Here is a 12,482-nt window from a genome sequence, read left to right on the forward strand (position 1 = left end):
TGATCAACATGGGTTTACTTTTTCCCATTTGCCATTTTATCTTTTTGAATACCCACATCTTTTCCTTTTTTTTCTTTGTGAGAAAATTAATTTCTCCAGTTTACTCTCAAGCATTAACATCTGATTACTCATGAAAACTCTACCTTCATAGGCTCTTTTACTTTGGTTGCTTCCTGGTTCCTTTCTTTGTCTTCTTTTCCATTTTCCTGAAATGGAAATAGTGTTAGTAAATGGTATCCAACAGGAGCCGGAAATAAAACTAACATTTTATACTCTAGTGTAGCAAGCTTTTTATGTAAAAAAATTCACATAATGAGTAAACATCATACCAAATAAAATCACATAAAGTAGTTGTATTAGCAAACTCAAACAGTATTAGACTTGTTAGGTATAAAGAATACAAAGCAACTGGAAGCAGGCCACTGTGACTCAACTATTAGTTGACCCCATTTTTGTCAAAACTTCATGCAGAAAAGTTCAACTAAAAAGAGAAATAATTCAATGACAGAATATGATATTGCATCTCCATTTTCCCAAAAATGTTGAATCTCAAATCCTCTCATGGCTAAATGGTTAGAAACCTATGTAGACCAGGTACCTGAGCAGGTTTGGGTTCCTCTTGAGATGTCGACTCACTCATCTGGACCACTAAAAGATATCACCAAATGGTAAGGAAAAGTATTACCAGACCACTATTTATAACAAAAAGAGAGAAAGAAAATATTAACAAACAGAAATACTCTGGAAGATCAAAATCTCCCCCCACCCAACCTCATCCCACCATTCTACTGAATGATAATAAGTTCTCAGCTGCTAAACTTCTGACTGTACTACTGTTATTACTGTGGTTACTGATCAAAGCTCGATTAGTGCTAGGCCAGGGTTCAGGGAGACAGGAAAAGTCACCACAGTAATCATCACCATTAGTGTTTAAAAAAACAGCAACAGTAATGCAACTGAATTTTTAAAACATTATCATCATCCTCATTAGTTTTTGAAATTACAAAGTGAGGTGAAATGAAACTTTGATTGCTATTTAATTCATGTGAGAAAGTCAGACATTAGAATAATCACCTTGCTAAAAAGTATTTTTGGAGGGGGGAGTTCTGAGAGGAATGAGATTTATCTGGTTTATTTATTTATGCTAAGGAATAAAAATGGATAATTACCACATCCCCTACTTCAATTGCAAATGACTATAGATTCAGTCACAGATGATCAAAATCACTGTTGTGTCAAAAATCATGTAAGACTTTGTGTATATTTAAGACTTTGTGTATATTTAAGCTAGGTTCTATGTAAAAAGTAATGCATTTTATATACATGGCCTCTGCTGCTAGGGCAGTTACAATCTAGGGACTTCTTAATTTGAAATGGTATTATTTATAATGTGCTAGAGTATTCACTTTTCTTTTTATCAACATATGTTCTGCTTGAATGAACCAAAAGTACGGCCTTTGGAGACAACAGCTTCCAACACAAAAATGCCTGCCTCAAAACCTTTTTGAAGCAATTCATAAATAATAAATAATACACAATAGATTTCTTTGATAGGTCCCAATTGTACATTTTCACAGACTGCTGTTTTTGCTTCTGGTGTCCATCTCCTGAAATTGCTAAAAAGCTTCCTCCCATTTCTTTTAAGATTTACTTATTTTTATTTATTTATTTATTTAGGCTGTGCCGGGTCTTAGTTGCAGCACATGGGATCTTTGCTGCGGCACGTGGGATCTTCATTGCAGCCCGCAGACTCTTAGTTGCGGCAGGCATGCGGGATCTAGTTCCCCCACCAGGGATCGAACCCAGGCCCCCTGCACTGGGAGCGCAGAGTCTTACCCACTGGACCACCAGGGAAGTCCCCCCATTTCTTTTAAAATTTGTTTTGTTTGGATGCACCCAGATAAATTCAACTCAGTAAACCTTTACTGGGTGCCTTCTATATGCAGGCAGACTTTGGGGTTAAAAAGATGGATAGGATCTGCTTTTGTAGAGTTCCTAGTTTAGTGAGAGGAAAAAGGGATAAACAGATGCAATTCCATCTGTACGTGCAAAAGCAGAGGTACAGGGGCTTCCCTGGTGGCGCAGTAGTTGAGAGTCCGCCTGCCGATGCAGGGGACACGGGTTCGGGCCCTGGTCCGGGAGGATACCACATGCCGCGGAGCGGCTGGGCCCGTGCGCCACAACTACTGAGCCTGCGCTCTAGAGCCCGTGAGCCACAAATACTGAAGCCCGTGTGCCACAACTACTGAAGCCCGCGTGCCTAGAGCCTGTGCTCCGCAGCAAGAGAGGCCACCACAATGAGAAGCCTGTTCCCTGCAACGGGGAGTGGCCCTCGCTCGCTGCAACTGGGGAGAGCCTGCGTGCAGCAGCAAAGACCCAATGCAGCCAAAAATTAAATAAATGAATAAAAAAAAAAGCAGAGGTACATACAAAATATTAAGGAACACAGAGGAATGGCAATTAATTTTCTCAGGGAGGTCAGGGAAGATTTCACAGAAAAATAGATTTCCAAGCTAGATTTTAAGTGACTAATAAGACTTTGTGTGTGTGTAAAGGAGGGGGGAAAGAGTATTTGAGGCAGAAGAAACATTATACGCTGGAGTATAAAAGTTCAAAAAGTGTTTGAAGCATTCATAGCAGAGCATAGTTATATAATAGAAAGTGGCAGAAGATGAGGCTAAAAAGGTAACTTTTCACAATAAATCAAGGAGTTTGGATTTTATTTTGTGCTTTTTAAGCATAGGACAAGATGCGATGAAATCGGTGTTTTTAAAAAGTTGACTCTGCCGGCAAAGACTGGAAGTGTGAAAGAGTGGGGAAAGATAGAATGAAGGTAAATTTTGTACCTTAAATATTGCACCTGAGATGAATGCCCCTGACTGTAGTCTACTTCCCTACTCCCTTACCATTGTTTCCACCCAAATAAACTTGCACTCAACTCCTTGGACCAGGGTCTGTTCTGAGGGAACCCAAACTATTTACAACAGATAGAATGATCAGGACTGGGGGCATAATTAGATCTAAGGAGTGAAAGAGGAGTAGTTAAGGCTCACTGAGCGTTTTTTAATATTTAGAAGGCTGAATGGATGATGATGCCATTAAGTGAAATAAGGAAAGGAGAGAAAAACAGGTTTGAAGAATGATATGAGTTTGAGTTTGAAGGTATTACATTTAAGACACCTGCTTGATAGCATTTTAAAAAATATTTATTTGGCTGCATTGGGTCTTAGTTGCGGCATGCAGGATCTTTAGTTGCGGCATTCGAACTCTTAGTTGTGGCATGAGAGATCTAGTTCCCTGACCAGGGATCGAACCCAGGACCCCTGCATTGGGAGCGTGGAGTCTTAGCCACTGGACCACCAGGGAAATTCCAATAGCATCTTCATTAGTAAGACTGTCAGTCACATGTGAAAGAGTAGCCAATTATCCTCGAGGAAGGAGTTTCTCAGTATGAGAGAAATCATACATCATTCTGATTTCTCAGACTCATAGAGGATAAGAAATGTCATTTACCTGGATTTCTTGTGAGTCTTGAACCCCTGGGTATTGATAGAAAGATACATTTGTAGGAGGATGCTAGTGGGGCTCACCCAATAATAGCTAAGAGAAGGGAAAAAAAGGCTGAAAATAAACCCTTGTTGATGAACACTTAAAAGTAGGGCTAAGAAAGAAGAGCCAGTGAAAGATACTGATAACTGCTGAGAATGGCAGGAGACTACTGCAGCTGTGCACCTGCACACTGCTGGCCTGACTCCCACTACCAGCCGCTACAGCCGTGCACATGCCCACAGCAAGCCCCTATGGCCCCACAAGTGTACAACAACAGCCAAGGCCCCCATAGCTGCTGGAGGGCCTGGATTCAATGTGGACACCTGTCACTGGCTTGCATGGCTCTGCTTACCTGCAGTTAACCTTAAAGTTGTGTACCTGCAAGACACCAGCCTCAACTCCCGTCACTGGCCACCACTGCCCAGCATGTGCCTTCAGCTAGCCCCATTGTCACTCAAGGACACACTGACAGCCAGGGCCACTGCAGCTGCTTGTGCACCCCCAGTTGGCCCCAGCCCCTGCCACTGTGCCTCTGCAGCCAGTCCCCACAACTAGCCCTGCAGCCAAGCCTGTGCATACCACTGGCTCTGGACACCACCACTGCCTGGCCTGATCCCTAGCCACTGGACTGGAGGTACTGTTAAAGACTCCAACAGTCCTTGAAGCCACTGTGGACTGCCTACAGCTCTCACCAAAGATTATGCGGTTGTTGACGTCATGAACCCCAGCTGCTAAACCAACAAGACATCACGCCCCTCCCCATCATTCGGAGATGTTACATGCCCTCACACTTTGCACTCCGCACCACTAGACCCAGGGTCACAGCATGTTCCAGCATGTGCCTGCCCGCAGATGAAAGTCTTTCCATACCAAAGTCAGTCCATAAAGTCTGAAAGAGGTAACTGCTTCTTCAAATGGACAGACACTTACAAAAACTACAGGGATCACAAAACATCGGAGAAACATGACACTACCAAAGGAACACAGTAAACTTCCAGTAATGGGAAGTGGAGATTCACAAATTGCTTGATAAAGAATTCAAAATAACTGTTCTAAAGATGCTCAGAGAGCTACAAGAGAACACAGGTAAACAATTTAATGAAATAAGGGAAATGATACAAGAATGAAATGATAAGTTCCACAAAGAGAAAACAAAAAAAGAGAACCAAACAGAAATTTTGGAGCTGAAGAATACAATGACTGAAATGAATAATTCAGTAGACAAGACTAAACCAAGCAGAAGAAAGAATCGGTAAGCTCAAACACAGATCATTTGAAAATATTCAGCTGGTGGAGAAAAAAAGAAAAAACTGAAGGGGAATGAAGAAAGCCTATGGGACTTATGGGACACCATTAAGAGAAACAATCTATACAATATGAGAGTCTAAGGAAGGGGAGAAAGGGGCAGAAAACTTTTTGAAAAATAATGTCTGACCTATACCACCAGCCTGCCATAAAAATACAGTGGTGTAAGTTTGACCTCTCCAATTAACTGCTGTTGTCTCAACTTCTCCAAGTGATTAGAAAATCTCATACTTCCATCTTCAAGTCTCCTTCCTGGTCCATTAACTTTCTTCTTATTATATACTAAATGTTTGTATGTGCAACCTCCACCATGTCCCCACAAATTAATATGTAGAATCCTTAACAGCCCCCCCCCGCCAAATAATGTCTGAGAACTTCACAAATCTGAAGAGAGATTTGGACATCCAAGTTCATGAAGCTCATAGGTCTGCAAACAAATTCAACTCAAAGAGATCTTCTCCAAGACACATTGTAATAAAACTGTCAAAATCAAAGACAAAGAGAAAATCTTGAAAGAAGCAATAGAAAAGAAGTTTGCCACTTACAAAGGAACCCCATAAGACTATCACAGGATTTCTCAGCAGAAACCTTACAGGCCAGGGGAGAGTAGGATGACATATTCAAAGTGCTGAAAGAAAAAAAAAAACCCCAAAAACCTGTCAACCAAGAATATTCTATCTGGCAAAGTTATCCTCAGAAATGAAAGAGAGAGGGACTTCCCTGGTGGTCCAGTGGTTAGGACTTTGCCTTCCAATGCAGGGGGGTGCGGGTTTGATCTCTGGTCGGGGAGCTAAGATCCCACATGTCTCGTGGCCAAAAAATCAAAACATAAAACAGAAGGAATATTGTAACAAATTCAATAAAGACTTTAAAAAAAGTGGTCCACATCAAAAAAATCTTTTAAAAATTTAAATAAATAAATAAAAAGAAATGAAAGAGAGAGAAAATCTTTCCCAGAAAAATAAAAGCTGAGGGGAGCTCACCCCCACCAGAACTGTCTTACAAGAAATGCTAAAAGGTGTTCTTCAAGCTGAAATGAAAGGACACTAATTAGTAACATGAAAACACACTGGTAAGTATAACTATACAGTCAGATTCGGAATATTCCAATACTGTAATATGGTGGTGTGTTAATCACTTACCTCTAGAATAAAGGTTAAAGGACACAAGTATTAAAAATAACTATAGCTTTGCAAACAATAATTTGCTATTGGATATCCAATATAAAAAGATGTAAACTGTGGCGTCAAAAATATAAGATGGGGGGAGGATATAGAAAGGTAGAGTTTCTGTATGTGATCGAAATTAAGTTGTCATCAGTTTAAAATAAACCATTGTATCTATAAGGTGTTTTATGTAAGCCTCATGGTAACCACAAAGCAATAACCTATAGTAGATGCACAAAAGATAAAGAGAATGGAATCAAAGCATACCACTGCAGAAAATCATCAATTCACAAAGGAAGGCAGTAAGACAGGAAGAAAGAAACAAAAGAATTACAAAACAGCCAGAAAACAATAAGATGACATTTAATTAGATGTTGATTAATAAAAGTTCTCACCTATCAATAAAATGGATTAAATTCTCCATCTAAATGCATAGAGTGGCTGGATGGATAAAAAACCAAGACCCAACTATATGCTGCTTATAAGAGACTCACATCAGCTTTAAGGATACACATAGGCTCAAAGTGAAGGGATGGAAAAAGATATTCCAGGCAAGTGAAAACCGAAAGAGAGCAGAGATAGCTATACTTACATCAGACAAAATAGACTTTAAGCCAAAAACTATAATAAGAGACAAAGGAAGTCATCGTTTAATGATAAAAGAGTCAATTAATCAAGAATTATGGGTTGCAGAATTACAATATTAATTGAATTCAAATTCCAGCCAAGTTATTCATGTCAAAATTGAGGGACTGATTGGGAAGGAGTACCCTGAAATTTGGAATGGGGACATTTAGTTGGACTAGGAGACTGATAATCTCAAACTTCTGAGTCACTTTGAGCCTTTTTTGACAGTGAAAGCAGTTTGTCCTCTTGTATTTGTGAAGAATATCCTCTTAATTGAAAATTTTGTAATAATATCATCTGGGGCAACTGCCTTGCAAGAGGATGCCCATTTTCCTCAAGACTCACCACAACCACCTCTTACTTATAGTAGATTCGTTAACTCAAATCAGGTCTTTTTATTTTCTCATTAAACTTTGTTTCAATGGGTCTCAAAATTCTGTGACAGATTTTTGGTCAAGTTGTTTCCATAAAAAAGTACTGATTTTAGGGCTTCCCAGGTGGCGCAGTGGTTGAGGGTCTGCCTGCCGATGCAGGGGACACGGGTTCGTGCCCCAGTCCGGGAAGATCCCACATGCCGCGAAGCGGCTGGGCCCATGAGCCATGGCCGCTGAGCCTGCGCGTCCAGAGCCTGTGCTCCGAGATGGGAGAGGCCACAACAGTGAGAGGCCCGCGTACCACAAAAAAAAAGTAGTGATTTTAAAAGCTAACTTAAAACTGCCACACATACCACATATCCCAGCAATCCCACTCCTGGGCATATACCTGGAGGAAATAATAATTCAAAAAGATACATGCACCCCAGTGTTTATTGCAGCACTATTTACGATAGCCAGGATGAGGAAGCAACTAAATGTCCATCAACAGAGGAATGGATAAAGAAGATGTGCTACATATATACAATGGAATATTACTCAGCTATAAAAAAGAACAAAGTAATGCCATTTGCAGCAACATGGATGGACCTAGAGATTGTCATACTGAGTGAAGCAAGTCAGACACAGAAAGACAAATATCATATGATATCACTTATATGTGGAATCTAAAAAAAAGGGTACAAATGAACTTGTTTACAAAACAGAAGTAGAGTCACAGATGTAGAAAACAAACTTATGGTTACCAGGGAATGGGGATGGGGAGGGATAAATTGGGAGATTGGGATTGACATATACACACTACTATATATAAAACTGATAACTAATAAGAACCTGCTGTATAGCACAGAGAACTCCACTCAATATTCTGTAATGGCCTACATGGGAAAAGAATCTAAAAAAAAAGAGTGGATATAGGTATATGTATAACTGATTCACTGTGCTGTACACCTGAAACTAACACAACATTGTAAATGAACTATACTCCAATAAAAATTAAAAAATGAAAAATAAAATCAAATAAAGGAAAAACTGGGCTTCCCTGGTGGCGCAGTGGTTGAGAGTCCGCCTGCCGATGCAGGGGACACGGGTTCGTGCCTCGGTCCGGGAAGATCCCACATGCCGCGGAGCGGCTGGGCCCGTGAGCCATGGCCGCTGAGCCTGCGCGTCCGGAGCCTGTGCTCCGCAACGGGAGGGGCCACGACAGTGAGAAGCCCGCGTATCGCAAAAAAAAAAAAAAAAAAAAAAAAAATAAAGGAAAAACTGCCACACATAAAACAAATGGTTGACGAAATAGTCTCCTTTCCTTCTGAAGGTTTTGTGATGCAGTCTTTTACTATTAAATGGCCAACTGAAGTGAACAGTCCTAAGACCGTTCTTCCACCACTGATTAAGACTGGGGTGGCAGGTATTGGAGATAACATTCATGTAGCCTTCTGAACTTTCTGGGCAGACTTGATAACCTTGCCAGCTGCAGCTGCCTTCTTGCCCACTTTTTTTTTTTTTTTGTCCACTACTTTGATGACACCCACAGCAATTGTCTGTCTCATGTCGCGAATAGCAAAATGACCCAGAGGAGGATAGTCAGAGAGGCTCTCAACACACACGGGCTTGCGAGGAACTATATCAATGATGGCAGCATCACTGGATTTCAAGAATTTGGGCCCACCTTCCAGCTTTTTCCGGGAACGATGATCAATCTTCTTCAGCTCAGACAACTTGCAAGCAATGTGAGCTGTGTGACAATCCAGCACAGGTGCATATTCAGCACTGATTTGGCCTGGTTGGTTCAAGATAATCACCTGAGCTGTGAAGCCCACTGATTCCATCAGTGGGTCATTTTTGCTGTCATCAGCCACACTGCCACGACAAACATCTTTGACAGACATGTTCTTGACACTGAAGCCCATACTGACCCCAGGAAGGGCTTCACTCAAAGCTTCATGGTGCATTTCAATAGATTTCACTTCAGTTTTAACGTTGACTGGAGCAAAGGTGACCACCATGCCCGGTTTGAGAACACCAGTCTCCACTCGACCCACAGGGACAATACCAATACCACCAATTTTGTAGACATACTGGAGGGGCTTGTCAGTTGGACATGCTGGTGGCAGGATGCAATCCAGAGCTTCAAGCAGCATGGTTCCACTGGCATTGTCATTTTTATGGGTGACTTTCTATCCCTTGAACCAAAGCAGGTTAGCACTTGGCTCCAGCATGGTGCCACCATTCCACCCAGAAACTGGCACCAATACTACTGTGTTGGGGTGGTAGCCAATTTTCTGAATGTAGATGCTGACTTCCTTAACAATTTCCTCTCAGCTCTTCTGGCTATAGAGTGGCTTAGTGGAATCCATTTTGTTAATGCCAGCAATTAGTTCTTTCACACCCAGAGTATAAGCCAGAAGAGCATACTCACGGGTCTGCCCGTTCTTGGAGATACTGGCTTCAAATTCACCAGTGCCAGCAGCATCAATCAGAACAGCACAATCTGCCTGAGATGCACCTGTAATCATGTCTTTAATAAAGTCTCTGTGTCCTGGGGCATCAACTATGGTCACATAGTACTTGCTGGTCTCGAATTTCCACAGGGAGATATCAATGGTGATAGCATACTCACATTGAGCTTTCAGTTTATCCAAGATCCAGGCATACTTGAAGGAGCCCTTTCCCATCTCAGCAGCCTCCTTCCTGAACTTTTCGATGCTTCTTTTGTCGATCCCACCATATTTATAGATCAGATGGCCAGTAGTGGTAGACTTGCCCAGATCTACATGTCCACAGTGATGTTGATGTGAGGCTTCGCCTTTCCCATTGTGGCTTAAATTTAGCGGTGGTTTTCATGACACCTGTGTCCTGGTGGCAAACCCATTGCGAAAAAAGCTAAAATCAGATATTAAAATGCTCCAGCAGGGCAAATACAAAGTCTAACCAAGTGGAAATAGGTTTTATGGCAAAATATTTTCATTATTTTCTTGTTTAGTGGCAGAAGCCCAGGGAACATACATGAGTATATTATAAGGGAGTTAAAGGAAGGAGCACAAAATATAATACTGGGTTGGCTGGAATTTATTGATATGGGTACCCGTATCAGAAATTAAGGATTTAATGTATTAGCACCTACAGCTGGAAGTGACACTCACTATTTACTTGGTAAGTTCACTGAAACTTGGACTCCATAGTGGCCTATGTTTAATTAAGTGGAGATACTGGAACTTCCTTGGATAATGTAAGAGGAATCCAAAGTCTTAGGGATATGGGAATGTTGGAGTAGATTTATCACATTTTGACTTGCATATCCACTCCCCACAAGTATATTCTCCAAGAGAACTTGGGGGGTGTCCCTTTACTAAAGCACTGAAAAATACATTAGTGAGTGGAAGTACTTATATCCTTGAAAAGCTCTATGTTGGCTTTCTTCTGTAGGCAAGGCATGATGGGATGACCCATTTCAGGCAGCAGAAACCAGATGTCAGTGTTTATCCACCAAAGACAAGGCAGGCACATTTACCATAAAGAGAAGTAGAGATACAGTGGTAATCAGATTATTTTTGACATTCAGCTAAATGATTATGGTGGTCCCAGGATTAAAATAGATGGGCAGCCTAATAAAGTATTGATCATCTACACATAATATTTAAAAATCTATATATGGTAGCCAAAAATATGACTTTAGTCACCATAGTGGAGAGTTCTGACTTCTCTCACCCAGTTTCCAGAGCTGAGCCTCTTAATTGAAAGGGCAGGCTGGATCCCCTTAAGGAAGGATTCTGCAGCACTACCATAGCATATACTGAAAATCTTCCTCCAAGTCTTCTCCACAAAGACCTTAGGCCATTTCCTAAAATGACTGTGTAATGAGGAAAAAGATTAATATTCAGGTATTTCAGGGACTTCTAAACATTGGCATTAATTGGTGTTAATTTCTGGGGACCCAAATGCATTCCACCAGTTTAAGTGGGGCCTGTATTGGACAGGTGAGAGATGGAGTCTTAAGTGGTTTGTGTTTTGCTTTTCTAAATTTATTTATTTATTTATTTTTGGCTGCGCATGGGTTTTCTCTAGTTGTGAGCCGGGGCTACTCTTCCTTGTGGTGCGCAGGCTTCTCGTTGCGGAGCATGGACTCCAGGTGTGCCGGCTTCAGTAGTTGTGGTGCACAGGCTTAGATGCTCCCTGGCATGTGGGATCTTCCTGGACCAGGGATCGAACCCATGTCCCCTGCATTGGCAGGCAGATTCTTAACCACTGCGCCACCAGGGAAGTCCCCTTAACTCAAGTTTGTATCACAGTGGGCAGAGTAGGCCCATAGAACCACTCTGCAGTGATTTCACCAGCTCCTGGATGTATAATTAGAATAGATACCTGGTAACTGGCAGAATTTCCATATTGGTTCTTTGATCCTGGAATAAGGACAATGAAGAGCCAAGTTGAAGCCCTTGGGAACCCCCTCCCACCTCCCCCATACACCAGAAGAGTAAACAAAAATTATTGCTTCCTTGGGATGGCAGAATGGGGGATTATAGAGATTAGTGACACCAATAAAGGTTAAAGGAAGCAGGAGTGATGAAATCTATCTCTCGCCAATTTAATTTACCTGTTAGGCCTGTGAAGAAGGCAGATGGATCTTGGAGAATGAGTGTGGGTGATTATAAATTTAATCAGGTGATGCCTCTAATTGCAGCTGCTCTTCCATATGTAGTAACTTTACTGGAGCAAATCAACACAGCCAGTGCCACTTGGTATGCAGCTAGTGATCCAGCAAATGCTTATTTCTCCATACAAATTGGCAAGAAACACCAGAAGCAATTTGCTTTTACTTGGCAAGGCCAACAATATAACTTCACAGTCTTGCCCCATGGCTACATCAATTTTCCTGCTCTCTGCCATAATATAGTCCACAGAGATACTGAGCATCTTCACCTTCCAATCAGCATTAAGTTGGTCCAGTACATTGATGACATTATGCTGATTGGATCCGGGGAACAAAAGGAGCGAGGTCTTTAATTGTCTTCATGAAATATATGCAAAACCAACGGATGGAAGATAAATTCCACTTCTGGTATCAATTTCTACATCAGCCAAGTGCCAGTTATTAGATTATTTTCTCAGCTCCAAATTCACCCTTTTGTACTTTTCTTTCATGCTGGAGCTGGAGTATGAAAACCACATTTCTTTGCCTTGCCAGCTGGCTCTGTTAAGCTCTGCTAACTGGGGGCATCAGGTGGAGACCACAAGGCTGAGGAAGGACAAGAGACTTGTTCCTTCCTGTCTACCTCACGACTGCTTCCTGTGGTGTTTTGGTTCCAGTGTGCTTCACTCCAGCTATGCTTCTGTAACCTGGTAGCAGCAGCTGAATCCAGTTTGCAGTTTTTCTAAAGTTTTGTAGTTTTCATTGACATCAGCCAGCCAGTGTTCCTGCTGCAGAGGTCTGGGCCCCAGACTGCTGGGTCCCATGGAGCACCCC

At 41.7% G+C, this 12,482-nt stretch overlaps 1 protein-coding gene and 1 pseudogene across 2 annotated transcripts in view; both read right to left on the reverse strand.

Annotated features, from left to right (window-relative positions):
- EFCAB5 (EF-hand calcium binding domain 5) overlaps window positions 1-12,482 on the reverse strand; it is a gene marked incomplete at its 3' end in the record, with an annotated part of 114,038 nt that overhangs the window by 95,963 nt on the left and 5,593 nt on the right. The window contains exons 2-3 of the mRNA XM_082678052.1: window positions 599-648; window positions 144-206 (exon numbers count right to left, since the gene is read on the reverse strand). Coding sequence (XP_082534178.1) covers window positions 144-206; window positions 599-648 — 113 coding nt within the window. The remainder of the gene's footprint in view (window positions 1-143; window positions 207-598; window positions 649-12,482) is intronic.
- Window positions 8,398-9,833, reverse strand: LOC309838156 (elongation factor 1-alpha 1-like; annotated as a pseudogene). Its single transcript has one exon. The product of its transcript is annotated as an elongation factor 1-alpha 1-like (transcript).

Source organism: Grampus griseus, assembly GCF_964374135.1.
Source record: "Grampus griseus genome assembly, chromosome: 20".
Taxonomy (NCBI): Eukaryota; Metazoa; Chordata; class Mammalia; order Artiodactyla; family Delphinidae; genus Grampus; species Grampus griseus.